The sequence below is a fragment of the Chenopodium quinoa genome, unplaced genomic scaffold (genome assembly GCF_001683475.1).
Source record: "Chenopodium quinoa cultivar QQ74 unplaced genomic scaffold, ASM168347v1, whole genome shotgun sequence".
Taxonomy (NCBI): Eukaryota; Viridiplantae; Streptophyta; class Magnoliopsida; order Caryophyllales; family Amaranthaceae; genus Chenopodium; species Chenopodium quinoa.
Genome location: NW_018744996.1, coordinates 3,076,720 through 3,098,710, shown reverse-complemented (window position 1 = coordinate 3,098,710; position 21,991 = coordinate 3,076,720). Strand labels below are relative to the sequence as shown.

Sequence of the window (21,991 nt, the reverse complement as noted above, 5' to 3'; positions counted from 1 at the left end):
GAATCCTTCCGGTTGATCCATGTAGATTTCTTCTTCCAATTCACCGTTCAAGAATGCAGTCTTCACATCCATTTGATGTACTACATGATTAAAAACAGAAGCAAGAGATATTAATACTCTAATAGATGTTACTCTAGTTACAGGTGAATAGGTATCAAAGAAATCAACATTCTCCCTTTGTCTGTAGCCTTTAGCTACCAAACGGGCTTTGAACTTATCAATGGTCCCATCAACTTTCAGCTTTCTTTTTAGGACCCATTTGCAACCAATTGACTTGCAGCCTGGTGGCAACTCAGTTAGATGCCAAGTTCGATTAGACTCAAGTGAGTCCATTTCGTCGTTCACGGCTTCTTGCCATAAATCTGCATCCACTGAGGTTAGAGCTTCTTGGAGGGTAGAAGGATCCTCCTCTACATTCAGAACTACAAAGTCTGGGCCGAAGTCTTTAGCTACTCTAGCCCGCTTGCTCTTTCTTAGTTCGGGTTCAGCATCCAAGTCTTGTGAGTTAGACCTGTCTTTAGGAATAATAGAGGAGGACGAGCCCCCACTATTTCTAGATTTAAAAGGAAACTTGTCCTCATAAAAATCAACATCATTAGATTCAATAATTACTCGTGCACTTAAATCAAAGAATCTATATGCTTTACTATTAACAGCATAGCCAATGAATACACATTCATAAGCTCTACTAGCTAACTTAACTCTTTTAGGATCAGGAATCCTAACATATGCCAGACAACCCCAAGTTCTGAAATAAGAAATGTTAGGTTGTTTGTTACGAAGTAATTCATAAGGAGAAATCTTACTCTTAGTCTTTGGAATACGGTTCAAGACATAACAAACAGTGAGAAGAATTTCTCCCCACCAATGATCAGCAGCACCAGAATTTAAGGAAATAGCAACTACTAACTCAGTAAAGGTTCTATTTTTCCTTTCAGCCTTACCATTCATTTCTGGAGAATAAGGAGCTGATCTTTCATGTATGATACCATGTGAGTTATAAAACTCTACAAAAGCATCAGTATCATACTCAGTTCCACGATCACTACGCAACCTTTTTATTTGCTTGTTGAACCGATTCTCAAACTCTGTCACAAACAACTTAAACATATCAAAAGCATCACTCTTATTTTTCATCAAATAAACACGAGTATAATCAGAACAATCATCAATAAAGGTGATGAAATATCGTTGTCCATTTCTGGTCAGCGTTCCATTATATTCACAAATATCAGAATGAATTAAATCTAACGGTTCTGAGTTTCTAACAACAGACTTATGAGGTGTTTTTGTAATCTTAGCCTGACTACAAAAATCACATTTATCAAAGTCATTGAGGGAAACATTAGGGATAAGGCCTAAATTGCTCATATTTTTTATGAGTCTTTTGTTCACATGACAGAGTCTAGCATGCCAAATATTAACAGAAGAAGACAACATATAAGCAGAATCAGAAATTTTATTAATCTCAACATTCAGTTTAAACATGCCATCAGTAGCATAACCTTTCCCTACAAACATTCCATTCTTAGTTAAAGTAAATAAATCGGAACCTATGGTTTGTGTAAAACCAGCCTTATTAAGAAGAAAACCAGAAACTAAGTTCTTTCTCATTTCCGGAGTGTGCAGTACATCCTTCAGAATGAGAGTCCTGCCAGAAGTAAACTTCAACTCAACATTACCAATACCAGCAACATTAGTGGAATGGGAATCACCCAACAGCACTTTCTTATCATCGGTGTTTTCAGAATAAGTTTTAAACATCCGACGATCATAGCAGACATGGCGTGTAGCGCCAGTGTCTACCCACCACCCTTCTGATCCACCAATAAGGTTGATCTCAGTAATCATAGCCACAAGTGGTTCTTCTATCATGCTAGCCTGTGGTACAGGGTTAGGCATGTTCCTGCACTTTCGTGCCATATGGCCTGGTTTTCCACACCTATAACATAGGAATTGACCAGTACCATTCTTAGGGGGTTGAATTTGTTGCTTTCCATCGTTCTTTTGAACATTCTGTTTATTTTTGTTGAAGTTATTCTTCCGGTTCTGAGGCTTGAAGTTCTTACCAGCGGGCTTGAGAACTGCAGCAGAACGCTTAGGAGCATTGTTTGCAGAGAGCTGTAAGACTTCTTCTTTCTGGTCCTGTTTTCTGGATTCTTCCTCTATACGGAGCCGAGTAATCAAACTCTCTAAGGAAAATTCCTTAGTCTTGTGCCTGAGACTGTTTTTGAAATCTTTCCAAGAAGGAGGCAACTTGTCAATTATAACAGCAATCTGAAATTGTTCATCAAGAGCCATACCTTCGGAAATTATCTCATGGGCAATTTTCTGAAGTTCGTGGGACTGCACTTCCACGGACTTATCATCAGTCATCTGGAATTTCAGGTACCTGCTAACAGCATACTTTTTGGCACCGGCTTCTTCGGTGTCATATTTCTTTTGCAGGGCATCCCACAAATCCTTAGCGGTGTTTTTCCAGATTATAATAGTCATACAGGTTATCAGACAGACCATTAAGAATATAGTTTTTGCACATGAAATCGGTTTCATTCCAAGTTTCAATTTCAGAATTCCAATACACTAGATCATCTTGTTCAGCATTATCAGGAATAACAGGCCTAGGGACAGTCAATACAGAATGAACTTTTTTAACAGTTAAGAAAAACTGCATTTTCTGTTTCCATCTTTTAAAATGAGCGCCTTCAAAACGGAAGGGCTTGTTAAGGTCATAGGACATAGTTATTTCCTCGGTAGACATGATGATTATAAAGGCAGAAAAGATTGTTCTAAAATTGTTATTAACCGAACTGCTGTAAACAATAAAAACATAACAAAGTTACCGGGAAATAGACTGAGTCGCGGACTATGTCGCTCTCTTTAGAACATTCACGGTACTGCCCTTTAATTTGTGCAAGCAGCTCGTACAACAACCGGATATTCCCCAGGATAAAACACCCTTCCTCTATTGTAATTATACCGGTGGAACTGCACAAAACCACCGGGCAACTAAACACCAAAAAAAGAAAAGAAACTGCTCGAGGGTTTTGTTTTTGTGAGGAAAAATAGAGAGGAGAAGAAGATTGCTTTCTGTATTTTTTTGTATATGAAAAACAGGAAATCAACACGCCTTTAATAGGAAAAATTGCAACGTAATTGCTGCTGTTTAATTAGGCACTAATCACGCAATTAAAACGGTCATAAGTTGAACGTTCAAAACGGTTACAGAAGATTAATGCGTGGCAAAACGTTTAGCAAAAAATCAGTGAAAACGTTTGCATGATTAACGCTCCATTAATCAGTTTTGAAAAAACGGTCAAATGTAATCAGTCAAAAACGTTTAGCAAAAATCAAGGAACTAATCACGCAATTAGCCTTGTCCAAAAAAAATAAGTTTATTTAATAAACCCGACCCGACCCAACCCAACCCAACCCGGCCCGGCCCGGCTCGGCTCGGTTCGGCGCGCGTGTGTGTGATAGATGGTTTACCATATAGGTCCTCCCTCTCCACAAAATGTGGGTAGCCCAAGGGCCACATCCCTTTAGCCCACTCTCTATATTATAAAGAGAGTAAAACTCTCATTTCCCACCAATGTGGGACTTTGAGTTTTTTCACAAAATTCACACACTACACACTTGTTGTTCCAACAAAACCACCATCACCGAACCCCCCTCCCCCGAAATTCCTCTTCCTCCTCACGAAAACCCACAAAATCCCCTTCTTTTCTTATGAAAACCCGCAAAACCCCTAATTGTTCCCTTTCCCACCCTCAAAAACCCTAGCTGGTAGGGTTTCATTGGTGGAAGAAGGGGCAGTTGGGGGTTCGTAGGGAGGGAGGGGGATTTCGTGGGTTTTTGAGGTAGGTGGAAGTCGAAGAAGGGAGTGGGTGGGGAAGCCGGAAATGTTGTCGCCGGCACGGGGAGGGATTAAGGCGCCGGTAGGGTGTCGTCGGAGGGCTGGGCACCGGGGAAGGGGATGGGCTGGGAGAAAAAGGGGTGGCTGGTGGGGAGGGATTTTTTTAAAAAATAATAATAATAAAATTTAAATATTTTAAAAAATAAAAAACATTAAATAAAAAAAATCAAATTAAATTGTCAAACCAATAAAAAAAATGACACGTGTCCCATATACCTATTAATTAAGTCACTAACAGGTCATAACTTGTTTAAAGCGGATACCCCTCAAAGTTTGTATTATTTAGAAATAATCAAAAGTTTGACTTGTTTTTTGGCGGACCGCTCAAAATTGTATTAATTTTGACAATTTTTCCAAATAAAATAATAGTAATCAATACAACGTAGAAATAAGGGTTAATTGACAAAATTGATACATGTAATTCGTAGCTTAGCTTCTTTCTCAATATAGTATATGAGACTAGTTTGATCATATCTTATAGATCTTATTTTGTTACAATGTGAACTTCAAAATTTTAGGCAAAATCTCATGAAAAGATAAATGATTTATTTTATGAACCACTTTGGATTATGTACAAAATGTTAAGCCAAATTGATACAGTAATAAAACTAGATAGAATATCTTCATACATCCATGTAAAAAAGTTAGATTGTTCGTCATAAAGTTAACCAATTCTGGTTATGAGGTCTAATTAATAAATTATGATAGATGCGAGCCTGATAACAACTATTATTTTGGGTGTGTTATACAAATCAAAATCTTTCATTTTACATAAATCATATCACATCAAATATTATTTCTCAAAATCATCTTGATTTTGTGTTTAACCTTTTTTTTAGTATAAAAACAAGAGAAAAACCAAGTATGATTCAATCCATCGGCAAAAAGGTAACTTTAAATACTTTTCTTCAATAATCTCTTTTCCCTGTATACATTTTTTTTTGCACGAAATTATGAAGAGTTGATCTCTATTCAAATTTCATTATTATACCAAGGATAATTGTAATTTAATACAAGCAAGTGAATATTGGCTAACAATAATGCATGTGTTTAACTTAGAATTGAATTTTTCAAAATTTATCATTTTCATATAATAAATATATTATTCTTATATGGGCTAATTTTTCTTCTATATTTATTATGTTTTTATTGCTAATATATATGTTGTTTTTGTGTTTTTACAGATATGTCTGAAATGAATGGAGATAGTAGCATGAGTGATGCGAAGAAATTTACAGCTTTAGTCGTAGACAATAACATTATTGTTCAAAAAGTTGAACAGATGTTTCTCAGTAAGAAAGGATTCAAAACTAAGATCGTGAAAAATGGCCAAGAGGCCGTTAACATTTTCAAGGAGGGTATTTCTTTTGATGTTGTTATCATGGAAATGAAATTGCCTATAATGGACGGGATTCAGGTAATCATTTGTTTACTATCTTGATACCTTTCTTAGTGTTATAAATAATTTAATGTCAATGTTAACAACACCACTACTAATGACCTAAGGCTATATATTAATAATAAAATATTCAAAAGTGCGATTAATAAATCAGTTATGATAATTGTAATATTTTGGCATAATTAGAAAATAGATAATAGAATACTAATTGGGTAATAGTATAAATAAAATAATTTTTTATGCACACTATATGTGCGTGATTTTTAAAATATGTTATACGTAATGTAATCAATATTAATAAATTCATATTAAATATTGTAAAATTGTTATCCTACCATTTTTAAAAGTATTTGATTTTTTTTTTGTAAAATTATAGTTTAAATTTTTTTAAAAGTTTAATGATATTAAATCATCATGATAGGGGTTTTAAAAATACATGACAAACTTTAAAAATTTATGAAAAATCTAATTTCTTTTGTCATATACTACGTACTTTGTAATATTCTATAAATGCTAAATTATTAATTATTTTACAACAATATTTATTTTAGTATTTAGTCATAGAAAACTTACTCCTTCTATTTTATATTGTTCTTTTCACTTAGAATCTTTATTTTTGTGAGACAATAATATTGGCCAAAGTGGGAAGAACAATATTAAAGTGAAGGGAATAATATTTTTAATTAATTGCCACAACATAATATAATTTTGTCTTTTGAAATTTTTATTATGCATTATAATATATAGATGTGATACATTGAATGTTTATTGCAAAAGTGATCAGTCGATTTAACAATAACATTTATGAGTATGATAAAAAAGATCAAGATTTATAGCTAAAATATTCTTTATAATGTGTAAAGGTATACGGATTAGAGTAGCAAAGAAGATATGAAAATAACATTTTGTCTCTTTGGTTCATGTATGCAAAATATTAGAAATGTAAATTTTTAAATTTGATCATCAATAACTATTAAAAAAATATAACTATGAAAGCTTGAAAGTAAGGGCGAAGTTTTTAATTATATAGTTAGTAACCAATTAATTACAACCAATTCAACCAATAAAATGGATTACATCTACAAAGTATGCGTAACATAAAAAGATGATTATACATGCATGTGAAAGACAAGAGAGGATGTGTTTTGAGTGATTTAGATGAGAAGTGATCGAATTGACTTTATATAGTAGATAATTGATACTTATTTTTGGCATTGATTATAAAATATATAATAAAATATTAATTGGCCAAAAGGATATATATAAGAACCATTCGAGATAAATCATATAAAATTTTCCCTAACGTTACATGAAAATTTGGTATGTTTAGTTTAATTACCAATATATATAGCAAAAAAAAACCTTTACGTTAACAATCTTGTTCATTCCCCGTTTTCTAGATTAACAAGAATAAATTTGATGTTTGTAGTATTCCAGTAAAGGTAATGCATGATAATTGAATGGAGAAATTTATTACCCTTGCGATCTTAACTTATAAGTATTAATATATATATATATATATATATATATATATATATATATATATATATATATATATTATATTAATTTTTAAATTGGTTCTTTTATGTAAAGGCAACAAAAGAGCTGCGAGCTATGGGTGTTAAGTGCTTAATATTTGGCATGACTACTTCTGAATCAAAGTCCAACATTCAACCATTCATAGAAGCTGGTTTAGATGAATGTTTTTCGAAGCCACTGGATTTTGTGATGATTGATAACGCTCTTAAGCGCCTCGGAAAGTGATACTGAAAAATAATTAGTACAACATATTAAAATGAAATAAGTAAACTATGCTTAATAAAGTATGTTTGATATTTGCTACTTAAATGATGTACTCTTGGTTTCGATATGTTGTTTCGTGTTGTTTTCACAGCTTTCAATCAACACATTTATGATTAAACAATATATAAAGTTTCATATATTGAAGAGTACAGATTATTATTAAATCAATCATGATCACACATAATGATATTTTTTTCCTTATATATTACTCCCTCCGTCCCCGAAAGAACGACTCTTTTGGGTTGATTTTGCGGGTATTAAGAAAGTTAAATTGGAAGTATAAGTGTATGGGGAAGCTAAGAAAAGTACATTGAAAAGAGAATTTTATATTGGAATTGCAAAAAAGTAGAGAGAGAAAGTAATAAAAGTATATAGAAAAAGCAAAATTTGCATGGGGAAGCTAATTTTGCACAAATATTATTGCAAATTAGTGGGTATTAAAATGCAAATGGGATGAACATTTTGGGACTAAAATTAGGCCAAAAGGGTCAAACTTTTGGGGACGGAGGGAGTAGTTAGAATATACGATCAAAGAAATGACTTTAGTTATCTAACCTCCTTTCTCTCTCCTACACTTTAGCCTCCATTGTAAATTTTGAAGGGGCTTCCATCGGATTTCACCGGTGGAAAGCCCCAATTGTTGTTTCGTTTAAGGTTTTTTAATTTTTAGGTTATAATAATTTCTCCCTCGAAAGAAAGGGTTTATCTCCTACGAAAGACAAGGTTTTTTCGATCTCCTTCGAAAGAAAAGATTTTTTAAACTCCTTTGAAAGACAAGGTGTTATTTGCGTTTGATAGGGTCTCTAATTTTTCGGGGTACGATTGATTATTGCTTGAATTCAGTTTACAAAATCATCGGAAGAAATTTCTTCCTCACAAAATATTGAAGAGTCGACGGATCCACTCAAAAAGTTGTATGAGACAACGAATTGAGAATACGCCGAATTGTTATATCTATGTATTTGGATTCTTAGCACTTCTCTGATTAATTCTTGTTTGATTTTGTTAAATCTGTATTCATCATCATTATTTATCAATTGTAGATGTCATATGACTTTAATTAATGAAATTTATTGTCCTTTGGACTTCTTTCAAAAAAAAAAAGAATATACGATCAAAGTTTTTGGCCCAAAAGGATTAGTTTTTATTAGAAACACGTAAATTAAAGAACATATTGGACAATAGAGTATTATTTATCTTCTAAGCTATATACAAAATAGGGTTGATTGAGATTTTACAAGTTCAAGTATTAACATATCTTTTAGAAGATTATTATACATACTCAGGTTTTCATTCTATTCATTTTATAAATTTCTATGAAATATGCATTTCATTTTATGTAGTTTGAGAATTAAAATTGGTTAACCAATAATTAGTAAACTAAATTTTGAGCATTTTACTTTTTTTTTTCTTTGTATTTCACATATAATTTACTACCTTCGTTTCACAATTTTTGCAACTTTGGAGTCTACACTAACTCCTAGGCAAAAAAATGAGAAATGGAGATTAAGAAAAAGGAGGAGCATGTGATTAAGAAAGGAGAGAGAAATTGGGGATAGATTAATAATTAACCACCCTCCATAACACCAGCCATACAAGCCACCATTCGCAGCACCACCTAGTACCAGTCGCCAACACCAGCCTCATGGACACGCCCAACCACCATACACCCCACTCACCACCACACCCAAAACCTAAAACCCATCCCGTAGCCACCAAACACCCACACAAGCCCGAAACCATCTACCCACCTCGCTGCAACCATACCACCCAAAACCTAAAACCTAACCCACAACCACCACACAGCCACCCCGTAACGCCCCCACACTAACCCAAATCACTTGCCTTTAGCCACCCACCGACCACCTCTAGACCACCAACCCTCATCGAAATAACCATCGACCCACCTCGCCCTAAATTCATTGGAAATTGGTGGTTCAACCACCACCATTTGCTGCGAACTTTCCATCACGTTGTCCAAGCGTAGATCTCCGTCACCCCGATGGTCTGTCTTCGTGGGAAGAGAGATATGAGGGGTCAGATTGAATGATAGAGAAAGAAACTATGGAATTGAAGAAGAAGAAGAAGAACTTCAAGAATTGGGTTTGAATTCTAGAAAGATTTGATGATAGTTGAATGAATTGATTGGTTAGGTAAAGGGAATGAATTAGATTCGGGGTAAATAATTAGATTAATTAAGATAATTTAGTATTTTATTAAGTTTTGTTTTAAGTTACTAATTCAGTTCATGAAAATTTTAGTAAGGGTGTTTTAGTAATTTCATTTAAAAAAACTTTACTAAAAATGGAAAAATTTGAAAAGTTGCCAAAAATCTATAGCGGACTTTTGTGGCAAAAGTTGCAAAAAATATGAAATGGAGGTAGTACAAGAAATTTATTACACTACAAATTACACAAATTAATGGGTAAAAAATTAACACATTTGGCGGCTAATTAGCAAAAAAAAAGTGTGATATTATTCCAATTTTTTCATTTACCTATTTGCACTGTTTTACATATAATCTATGTAACTTTTCAAAAATATGCGAAGAATATGATTTGAGTAAATGAAGAATGATTATGCAAAATTTTGTTGTCTGTGTGATTCTGTACATTAAAGTTTATAAATTTATACACACGTCTATTTTTGTGGCTAACTACTTTAAATTAGCTTAATGAAGATTGTTATTTATGCTTTGTATAGTGAAGACAAAACATACAAAGATATCTTAATCTTCTTAGCTAATCTATCTTAAAATTTTAAACCCTTTACATTCAAAAACTCTTACATTGATATATATTATGTCACATAGTCTTACAAGCTATGATTATTATGGTTATAAATTATTTTTTTTAGTTGAATTTGTATATGTGATAGAAGTTTAAGGACATTTTGATTGAAGGAAAAAAGAATGTGAAAAAAAGCGAAGTATTAAGATGGTTGTGGGGCCATTCCAAAAAAAAAAAAAAAAAAAAAAAAAAAGTGATATATAATATATTTCCTTAGAAAGGTTTTGGTCTCACTTTTAATTACTCAGGTTATTTTTTTTTCTTTTTTAAGGGAATTGGTCGCAAAATGGCTAAAAATCGAGCGAGCCTGTTGTCACTCATTGGTTATTTTAGCCACCTTAGGATTATTTGCTTACTGTGAGGAGGGTGCCCGCCCAGTAGGGTTTTCCCCCGATGTCCGGGCCCTTTAATTTAAAAGTCCAAGGCTTATGTTGTGAGGATTTGTTTGAGAAATTAAACTTGAAAAAGGGAGGAGACGAGTTATATTATCTCTATTTTTAAGTGTATTGTGTAAAAAGTCGTCAATAAGTTTAGGAAAACATATAAATTCTATTTGTACCTCCCCCAAGCAGTGTGCAAAGGGGTGTTTTAATGCGAAACATGGGCTTTCCCTCTAATTCTTAAGAAGCATTTCCCATCAAAGGTCAATTGCAACCAGAGATAATTCAAGAGCGAGGGTTTTAGAAAGTCATTCTTTCAAAATGATCATTCTAGCACAAATAAGACCTCTACTAGCTCTTCTTATTCACAATTTCATTCTTAGGCAAATGTGTGCAACGCTATATCCTAATTACTAAGCTAGTTCATTTTATACACAAAATAAGATCCACAAATATCTACATTGCAACAAAGTCGTTATTATTTTTGTTATTATTTCAAACGTGAAAATGGAATTAAAATAAATAGGATTCGTTTGACCTATAAAGTGAAAAACAAATAATTTATTCAAAATTTTAGTCATATTAACACAAGAGTCTAGGTGGATAAATTATTTAGTCTTGTATTAAGATTATCAAACAACACTAATCAATTGATTAGTTTTTAAAATAAATAAATGATTTATCCAAGTGCTCAGTAAGCTTATCGTTACTCTTTACTATACCTCCGTTTTGTGTGTTTATGGACCTCTTTTTATTCCGAAATCTCTAACGACTTCAATGTATTAATTAGGGTTAGGTATTGGGCAAAAAGTGGAAATGTATTATAATAATATGAAAAAGGGGATATGTATAACAATAATTCGTATTTTTCTCACCGTTTCTTGGTTGATTTTTCCATTTTTTGCTGTGATTTTAGGCATAACCAAGACCCCTATCTATAGGTTTAGGGATTTAAGGTTAGGGTTTAAGAGACACTACATCAAGTGGAGAGTGCAACGTCAACTTTGAGAGTCACTCTTGCTTGCGCACTATTTACCTTTTTTCGAGTGTTCAAAATAGTTGTTTTCCAAAACTTCAACAACTTTTGATCCCGAACTTGGAATAAGGCAAATAATATATCATTGGAAAGCTCTAGAAGTGTATTCTCCAATCCAATTAGAATTAGGTCATAATGTTTTCTAGATATTAAGATACGGTTGAAATAGTGCATGCAAGGGTGTCGGTCTTGGGCCCGATTTAGTATTTTGCTCATATCTCTTTAGATTTAAATCGAAATTAGGCTTATATTATATCATTAGAAATCTTATTGAAATTGAAGGGCTATCCGTATTCCATACATACATGTCTTACACGGAAGTTATTGGCACTATATTTGATCGTTTTGGTCCAAAACAGGGCTGGCAATGGATCAGAGGAGGATCGGGTGGAGCTCAATCCACCTCTATCCGCCAACAATCCATCCGTCATCCAATCCATCCATCACCATTTAACTCTTCATCCACATCCAATCCGTCCATCATTCGTGGATGAATCGGGTGAATGATGGGTGAAATAAAATACACCATCGTTTATTTGTAATACTAATATACATAAACTAAGAATTTGATATATAGTTGACAAAATCTTTAAATTTCACAATATTCACATTATTATACGAAGTCTAAATAATATTACTACTATATATAAAGTATATGTTTGTGTAGTATTACAAATAGGTAAATAAACATTGATAAATTTCTAAAAAATATAAGCGGATGGATGGATGGGTTGGGTGACGGACGGATGACGCTCCACCCGAATCCGACCCGATCCGTCACCCAATCCATCCACCATCCATATAAAATCCGTGTTTTGTCGGATTTTCATCCATTTAATTGGATCGGGTGTATCCATGGGTTCTGGTGAAATCTAGATTAGACATGTATTAGGCTTAAGTAGTTAATATGAGGATCATAATTTAAAAAGTTTTGGACTCAAAAAGGGGTTTCAAATCACTTACATTATATTCTGAAGTCTATAAACACTCTAAATTTGATCTAGCTTGAAAAGTGGGTTTTTGTCTCATCATTACACTTCCATTTTGGGACAAGAGACCAAAAGTAGATGTATACACTTACCAATCATGTACAATAGTCTTATTTTCATGAGTCATACAAATTGTGATGAATAAATTCCAATCAACCTACAGTACTTGGGTTTTAAGGGTGGAGTGTAGGGATGTGTACATAAGGTTCGTAGATCGGTCCAATACAGTCTGATAAATAGGTAGACCAAAAATTTCAAATTTCGTGGACTAAAGATCGAACATATAAATAATTATGGACAAAGATCCAAGTTTGATGAAAATCTCATTTAAATCTGGTTTTGGACTAGAACTATTATAATTTTTGTAAATGCACCGAACTTTACTTTAAAGGCTTTCTTAATACAAGTCGTTTTGTTCACCCTCTTATTTCCTTTCCTCTTATAGTGTTTGCAAACAACAAAATCAATATTAGTATTCTAATATAAGCATATATATTGATCACAAATGCTTATTCTATTCCAATCAAATAAAACAAAGTGTACAATTAAAAATAGTTAGTAAGTCGATTTTAAATACTCAGTAGTTAATCTTAAATGCTCTTTAATTGATCTAAATATGCATGGAGTATTTAAGGCGTCAATTGAGGTGCACCTACTTTATTAGCATGTGTGATATGCTTGACAATCATAGGAAGTTTGATTTGACTTATACAAAAGGGACAAGGGATAAAGTAGGGATGAAGCCGTCAACAAGTTCTAAGGAACTTGTAAACTGTTCATAACTTTTACCGAAGGGACAAGAGAACCATAAATTTTGATCCATGAAGGTTACACGCCATTCATAATCCATGATTTTACTAACTCTTGTCAAGAAACACGACTGAAGGTACATGGATGAATTAAAGGTAGGAAATTAAAATAGCGAAAAATATCAATATTAATCATAATACTATAAAGACATAAGGAATAGTTGATAAAATGGATACATATAATTCCAGTTTCTTTCTCAATATAGTATATAAGACCGGTTTGATCATATATTGTAGATTTTATTTTGTTATAATGTTAAGAACTAAACTTTTTAGGCAAAATCTCGTGAAAAGATAAATGATTTCATGAACCACTTTGGATTTATGTATAAAATATCAAGCCAATCTGATGTAGTTTAAACATCAGATAGAGTATTTATGTAATCCATGTAAAAGGGTTAGATTATTTGTCATATAGTTGATTAATTTTGGTTATGAAGTCTAATTAATAAATCTTGATAGATACAAGGCTGATAACAACCACAGATTATATTATTCTGGGTGCGTAATACAAAATCAAATCAACATACTTTTTATTTTAATTAAATCGTATCACGTCGGATTTTGTTTCTCAAGACCATCTTGATTTTGTGCTTGACACTTATTTCAATATAAAAGCAATAAAAAGACCAAGTAGGTATGCTTCAATTCAATTCATCGGCAAAAAGGTAATCCTAAATACTTTTTTTCAAAATTCTCCCTTCCCTTAGATTTATAGTGTGCTTTAATAAAAAAAATGGTAATTAGGAAGAGTTGATCTCTAATCAATGTCATTATTATTAACCTAGGATAATTAATATTAAATACAAGCAAGAATATTGGCTAGCAATGCATGTGTTAAAACTAGAAGTGAATTTTTAATTATTTCAAAATTTAGTCCTTTTCATGCGATAGATGTATTATTCTTTTATGGGCTATACCCTCTAATTTTTCTCCTATACTTATTGTGTGTTTTTCAGACATGTCTAAAACGGTTGGAGATAGTAGCATGAATGATGCGAATAAGTTTACTGCTTTAGTTGTAGACGATAACGTTGTCATTAGAATGATTGAACAAATGTTGCTTAACAAGAAAGGGTTCAAAACTAAGGTCGTGAAAAATGGTCAAGAGGCCGTGAACATTTTCAGTGAAGGCAATTCTTTTGATGTTATTATCATGGATATGGAAATGCCGATTATGGATGGGATTCAGGTAATCTTTTTTGTATAATCTTAATGCCTTTCTTAATGTTATATATGTTGATGTTGACATCTCTTTTAATGATCTAAGGCTATTTATAAATTAGTTATGATAAATATAACATTTATTTGACATAATTAGGATATAGATAAAGTACTAATTGGGTGATAGTATGAATAAGATGATAAAATTTGAATCATATATAAAAGATAAAATATATTATATGTATTTATTCCTAATATTAATTACCAATTATAAAAAAATCCTTTATATTCAAGATCTTTATTTAATAGTCGCAGTCGGGTTCATTCCTCATTTTTCAGATTAAAAAAAATTAATGTTTGTAGCATTCCAACTAAAGTAATAGACTATAATTTCAATGGGAAAATTATCATCCTTGCATTATTACTTAATTATGAATAATAATTTCTTTAATATTTATATTAATTTTTAATTTAATTCTTTTATGTGAAGGCAACTAAAGAGTTACGAGCTATGGGTGTTAAGTGCTTAATATTTGGCGTGACGAGTTCTGAATCAAAGTCTGACATTCAATCATTTGTAGAAGCCGGTTTAGATGAATACTTTCCAAAACCACTGGATTTTGTGAAGATTGATAACATACTCAAGCACCTCGAAAAGTGATACTAATAGAAATTTGGCACAACAAAATGAAATAAGTAAACTATGTTTATAGTATTTAATACTTAAATATTGTACTCCTGGTTTAGATATGTTGTTTCGTGTTTTTTTTTATTTTTTTATTTTTAAAGTTTTCAATCAACACATTTATGATTAATCTATACAAAACTTCATATAGTGAAGAGTACATATGATTAAACCTATCAAAATCGCACATAATGATATTTTGCTTCTTATACATTAAATAGAATATACGATCAAAGATTTAGCTCTAACCGATAAGTTATTTTTAAACGCATGAATTAAAGAAAAGAGAGGCGAAGAGAGTATTTATCTTCCCACCAATTTAAAAAATAGGCTTTCGATTTTGCACGTTTATGTATCAGCATATCTTTTGGAAGATTATAACAAAAATTTAGTTTTTCATTCTATGTAACTTATAAATTCCTAAGAAACTAAGGGTAAAGAATGTGCACAAATTAAAGCGTGCGCCATGGCTAGCCATATATACCCAGAACGTTTTTTTGGTTTGGCCTTATTGCCGGCATTAATATAGGAAAATACGTTAACAATTTTTTTTAGCATATAAATTTTCATACACTATTCTTAAGAGTTAAAATAAAGAGTCAATATACTTTAATGAGGGCAAATAAGTAAATAAATATATTAAGGGGCATAATTGTCTCAATACTATTAATAAAAATAGAACAAATATAACTTAAGGGTAAATATGTAAATAAGTATTTTAAGAGGCATAATATCTTAACAGTATTCATAATTTAAAATTAAGTAACAAATATAAGGGTAAATATGTAAACAAACATTTTAAGAGACATAATTGTCTTAACACTATTCGTAAGTGTTTAGTCATACTTTTAAAAAGGTAGGGATATGCATTTCGCTCGATGTAATGTGTGAATAAAAAATGGTTAGCCAATAATTAGCAAACTAAATTTTTTTAGTATTTTACTTAATTTTCATAATTTTTTTTTTTAAAAAAAAGTATTTAGAGAGCCACAAGGACAAGTGATGAGAATCGATCCCAAGATCTCCTGGAATCGGAAGGGGAGCTCTAACCACTTGAGTTATATCCCACTCTCTAATATTCATATATAACTTATAAGAAATTTGTAAAGTGCAAATTATACATTAAGTTATAGTGCGGACTATATATTCTGGGAAAAAAAATAACACATTTGGTTAGCTAAAAAACAGTGTGTTATATTTTCTTTTTAATTATACCTATATTTTCACAATTTTACATATGGTTTGAGTAACACTATTATAAAAATATGTATTCGATGATTTGAATAAATTAAGAATGATTATGCAAAAGTAAGTTGATGTGTGTACGTGTATTAAATTAAGTTTTTAAATTTATCATGTCTTCGATCCTTTTTTTCTACATATCATTGGAGTGTTGGTTAATATTCTACATTTTACAATAATGATTATAAGGTTGGGTTAAAGCAGTGATGACTACAAGAAAATCATCAAACTAATATACTACTCTCTCTTTTCCCGAATAATTTGACACACTTGCTTGACTTTTTTTTTCAACTTCATCCATCTTTGTTTGTTATTACATAAAAGGTTCATTTTGACAATCCCAACTTTATGGGGTGCTTACTTTCTTTGGGCCCAACCAATCATTACAGATGGGCCCAACCAATCATTACAGGGACATGTGTGATATGTCAACACGTAATTGCTCAAATAAATAAATAAATAAATAAATAATATATTAAAAAAGGAAAAATTAAACCACCCTTCCCTAACCCCATTGTTGGCAGCCACCACCTCCGCCCTAACCCGGTAGCCCCACCTCAAAACCACCCCCTCCTTAACCCTACCACCAAAAACCAACCCCTCCTAGGTCCAGCCCACCCCCCCCCCCCGAAAACCACCCATATCCCAAAACCCCCACCCCACCCCCGGCCACCACCGAAACCTAAACCCCACTCTGAAACCCTTCCCTTACCCTCGGAAACCCAAATCCCTACCCTTGAAACCCTTCCCTCACCCTTAAAACCTTTCCCATACCCTCGAAACCCAACCCCAGCCAACTAAAAAATCCAGTGCTGGTGGTGTTGGAGGTATATGAAAAAAAAAATCGATCAGCTGTCGAAGGTGGTCTGATCGAGGTAGGGGAGGGGGGAGATGGCTTGACGGAAAATTCACCAGCGAGGGGGGCGAAGGGTGGTGGAAATGGAGGAGAGAGAAAAGGTTAGGGGAAAGGAGGAGAGAAAAAAAAATTACAAAAAATAAATAAATTAACTTGTTCATCATGTTACCAATCATCCGGGCTTAATAAAAATAAACACCCCCTTAAAGTTAGATTATTCTATAATAATCCGTCGGTATATACAAGTATTATTATAAGTAAATCAGCTAAAATTGGAATTTTACAAGTAAATCAGCGAAAGTTGGGATTTTAAAAGTACATCAGCCAAAGTTAGGATTATTTGAAATTAATTTTCCTAAATAAAATATAATGTTAATAAGTAAGTTGTTAGATTTATCTTAATGTATATTATTGGAATAACGAACAATATATTATCTTTTGAATGCATGGCCTGTTAGATATTGCTATTTAAAAAAAGGAAAAATACACTTTAATAATCCCAATTATGGGCGATTTACTTCTAATAATCCCAACTAAGGTTTATTATCTAATAATTCCAACTATGGGGTCAATTTTCCTTTAGTAGTCCCAATGACCGGTAACCTGCTAAAAGGGTAATTTTTTTTTTTTTTTAAATTCACGTGTCAGCATGTAATTGCTTCAAATTAAAATAAAAATAAATAAATAAAAACCCAAAACCCATTCCCAGCCACCCCCTCCCCCATTGTGAAACCCTAGGGCCTAATGCCAGGCCACCGAAAATCGGTCGCCGACCTCCCCTAACCCTGCGCAAAATGGCCGACCGACCTTCCCAACCCCCAAAACCATCAGCCATTTGTGCAACGATGCTTGGGTGGAGCTACGAGTTGTGTGGCTTGGTTGTAGCTGCAGGCTGCTATGGTGGTCAGATTTGTGTGTGGCTGGTAATTGGTGTTTGGTTGGAGCTGCGGGCTGCTATGGTGATCGAATTTGTGCGTGTCTGGTAATTGGTGCTTGGTTGGAGCTGCGTGCTACTGTGGTGGTCGGATTTGTGCGTGGCTGGGTTAATTGCTGAAGGTTGGTGATTGGTGGTGTGGCTAGGTGATTGTGGGATTGATTGGTGGTGGTGTGAGGCTTGGCTGGGTGTTTCCGGCGGTTGGGGAGGAGTTATAAGGGGTTTTAATTTTTCAAGAGGGGATGGGAGGAGTGTAATGGAGGGTTATGGTGGTCAGGCTGGGGGGTATAGCCGGCGCCGACAATCGGGGGAGGGGAATCGCCGAGGTCAGGCAAGGAGTGGGTGGTAGTGAGGTGGCTGGCGTGGGAAAGGGTGTTTGTTTATTTATTTTTATTTTTTAAAAAAAATTTCAATTTTTTTGGACCAATCACGTGTTGACACGTGGCTTGGTAACCTGTAATAAAAGGTTGTTGACCGGTTGGGACTACTACAGGCAAACTGACCCCATATTTGGGATTATTAGATAACAAATCTTAGTTGGGATTATTAGAAGTAAATCGGCAATAGTTGGGATTATTACAGTGTATTTTTCCTTAAAAAGATTCAAGAAGATACGTTACTCGATTCCCCATTCCCCAATCATCACTGACCAAGAGCGGCCTCAAAGTGATGAGGACTAGAGTCATCACCGAGAACCTAAGAAAACGAGCAAGGGAGAATCAAGAGAGGAACGTTGTCCTCTTTGATTGTGAGGAAGCTTTTTTAGGTGGAGAAGCCCAAAAAAGTGTAGGGAATGAGAATCATCATAATGTATTTTTATGCAAGTCAAGCAATGATTACTTCTCATTGGTTTTTAATTTTTTAATCCCGAGAAAGTTTCCAACCGGTCATGTGTAGTAAAGGCAATGAATTGAAGATGATGACCCAACTTCAATCACACTGCCCATCGTGGAAACCAACAACAAAGGGAAGAAGCTCATCCAAGCTTATGCTCACCTTGATTTTATCAATAAGTATCGTATTGAGACAAGAGGAAAGATTCAACCCCTTCTTCACTAGAATACTTCAGTCATCCAAGGAAGAAAAGGAGTTATGGTTACTATAGTTTGTTTAATGGTTGTAATATATCCTTTATATGTTAATGGTGCTAGCTGTAGTAATAGTTTAATGGAGTCTGTAGCCCGTGAAATGGTAATAGGGTAAGGAAATTTTGACTTTTACCACCAAAAAACACGAAATTATTTTTTACCACCAAAACTACTCAAAGTTTTATTTTACCACCAAAAGAAATTCTAAAAATTATTTTTCACCACCTACCGTAAAAAAAACCATTAAACATAATGAATTTAAAAAATTCTTCGATTTTTGTGCCAAAGACATGCTTTTTAATGGTTTTGGTAGTCATGTTAGTCCTTTAGGACCGATTTGAGGTTAGAATTGACAATAAAATATCGTAAATGTCTCGTTTTGCGTTTAGGCAAAATGAAGTATTTACAATAATTTTTTTATCAATTCTGACCTCAAATTAGATGAATGACCTTCAAAACCTCAAAAGAACATGTTTTGGGCACAGAAATGGAAGACATTTTTTTTAAAACCGTTAGATTTAACGGTTTACTGACGTTAGGTGGTGAAAAACAATTTTGAGAAATTTTTTTGGTGATAAAATAAAACTTTGAAAAGTTTTTGTGGGAAAAAATAATTTCGAGTTTTTTTTTGTTTTGTTTTTTTTTTTTTTTTTATTTTGTGGTAAAAGTCAAATTTTCCATGTGGTAATAGTAGTGGCTCAGTCTTTTTACATTGTGTTGTAAGTTGTAACCGGCTAATCGCCGCCTTAAGAAAGGGAAAAAAAAATTAGTAAGAGCATCTCCAATGGTTTATTATAGGGACTTGCTTGCAAATTTAAAAAGTACCAAAGCAGTAGCTTGACCATTGGAACAACATTGACAGACCTGCTTCAATGAGCAACATTGCTTGAAAATTCAGCAAATAAATTTTTTTTTTAATTTAAAAAATAATACAAATTAATTTCCATTAATTGGAATACTATTGTGTGTAAAATAGTTTGGCATGCAAAGTGCTACGGTGTAGATAGATAAAACGGTTATTTCATGAAATGCCACTGAGCAATTGCAAAATTCACCAAATGTCATCCGACTTTTCAAAATTCACCAAATGCCACCGAGTTTTAACAAAATTCACCAAATGCCATTTCCGTTAGTTGACCGTCAATGTCCGTTAGTTGACCCCACCACTTGCCACGTGTCACCTTCTGATTGGTCCATTTATTTAAAAAAAAATAATTTTTAAAAAAATTAAAAAAAAATAACAAAAATAAAAATTAAAAAATTTAAAAAAAAAATTACAAAAAATAAAAATTACAAAAAATTAAAAAAAAAAAGAGGTGGCCAGCCACCACCTCCTCCCTGACGTCGAGCTCAGCTCCCTGCCCACCCCAAAACCCTAGCCCCCACCACCCCCTGCCGCCGAGGCTTGCATCGGTAGGTGTGCCGGTTTAGTGAGGGGGGTCGGAGCTCAGGGGTGGCTAAGGATTTGGGGTCGGAATTCAGTGGGGCTAGGGGTTTTTGGGCCGATTTTCAGTGGGGGCTGGGGAGGGGGTGTCCGTGGGATTCGCCGGTGGGACGCGATGGGAAAGGGGAGGGGGCCGCGATGGGGGGAGAAGAAGGGGAGGGGGGCTGCGACGGGAAAGGGGAGGGGGCTGCGACGGGAAAGGGGAGGGGAAGGGGCCGCAATGGGTTAGGGGAGGGGGTCGCGACGGGATAAGGCTAGGGGAGGGGTCGCTAGCGCGCCTGCCGGTGCTAGCCCCGGCGGCAAAGGGGTGCAGCGGCGGCTTCTTGGGCTGGCCGGCGGTAGGCTGGTGGTGGCAGCAGTTTTTTTTTTTTGTTATTCTTTTTTTTTATTATTATTATTATTAAATTTTTAAAGTATTTTATTATTTTTTTTTTTAAAAAAATTTAACTATTTTTTTTTTAAATTTTTGTTTAATTAATTTTTTATAAAAGGACCAATCAAAAAGTGACACGTGGCAAGTGGTGGGGTCCACTAACGGTTGTCAGTCATTAATGGCATTTGCTGAATTTTGTTAAAACTCGGTGGCATTTGGTGAATTTTGAAAAGTCGGATGGCATTTGGTGAATTTTGCAATTACTCAGTGGCATTTCATGAAATAACCGTAGATAAAATATACAACACTTAATATGTATGATTTGCATCAGTTTTTTTTTGGGGGTCCATATATCTCAATCACGCTCTTTTTAAACATTTTAATTTTTCTTAATCAGTTTTTTTTTTTTTTGGTGGTATTATTTGTAGACTAAAATGTAAACCTATCATTTAAAAAAGAAAAAATTACTTTAAATAATCCAACCTTTGCCCCATTCTCCTAAAATAAACCAACCTTTGGATTATTCCAGAATAATCCAACCTTTATACCCCTTCTTCCCATAATGAACCCAAATGACCGGTTACCTAAACAACCGATCATCCCTTTCTTCTCCTCTACCCCACCATCTTCCTCCATTACCACCACCCAAAGCTCCACTCCCATGACCACCTCCTTCATCCTTCCTCCATGACCACCTTCATGTTTCTCTCTCATCTGACTTCTTCCTCCATTACCACCACCGCACCACCTTTCTCCATTACCGCCTCACAACCACCACAAACACAAACCAAAAACTCCCACCCACACCATCTCCACCTTTCTCCATTACCACCTCACTTTTACACTCCGCAAGAAACCCTCCCAACCCAACCCCATCGTTCTCCCCCACCGCCGCATAAGACACCAACAAAACAAATCCCCACTCACCATGAACCCCATACTAGCCCCAGACTAATAAGAACCCTAAATTACCCAAAAAAAAAAAATCCAAAATATACCTTTTAAAACTTCGATTATGGTTTTATTAGGTAAAATTTATCCATGAAAATTCAAGAACTAGAGTTTTCATGGTTAAATTTTACCA

The 21,991-nt window shown here is 33.9% G+C and overlaps 2 protein-coding genes across 2 annotated transcripts; both read left to right on the top strand.

The window, feature by feature from the left end:
* Positions 1–5,102: 5,102 nt before the first annotated feature.
* Positions 5,103–7,079, top strand: LOC110707193 (two-component response regulator ARR22-like). Its single transcript, XM_021885198.1, has 2 exons — positions 5,103–5,333; positions 6,909–7,079. Exons 1-2 carry the CDS (start codon positions 5,103–5,105, stop codon positions 7,077–7,079), a joined length of 402 nt encoding a protein of 133 aa, XP_021740890.1.
* Positions 7,080–14,082: 7,003 nt separating this feature from the next.
* On the top strand, positions 14,083–15,245 carry LOC110707137 (two-component response regulator ARR22-like). The gene is made up of 2 exons (XM_021885149.1): positions 14,083–14,313; positions 14,776–15,245. The coding sequence occupies exons 1-2, from the start codon at positions 14,083–14,085 to the stop codon at positions 14,944–14,946; spliced, it is 402 nt and encodes a 133-aa protein (XP_021740841.1). The 3' UTR covers positions 14,947–15,245.
* Positions 15,246–21,991: the final 6,746 nt, after the last annotated feature.

Coding starts and splice junctions, on each gene's coding strand:
- LOC110707137 (XM_021885149.1), top strand. CDS start 14,083: ATGTCTAAAACGGTTGGAGATAGTAGCATGAATGATGCGAATAAGTTT. Junction 14,314..14,775: donor CGATTATGGATGGGATTCAG/GTAATCTTTTTT, acceptor TTTTATGTGAAG/GCAACTAAAGAGTTACGAGC.
- LOC110707193 (XM_021885198.1), top strand. CDS start 5,103: ATGTCTGAAATGAATGGAGATAGTAGCATGAGTGATGCGAAGAAATTT. Junction 5,334..6,908: donor CTATAATGGACGGGATTCAG/GTAATCATTTGT, acceptor TTTTATGTAAAG/GCAACAAAAGAGCTGCGAGC.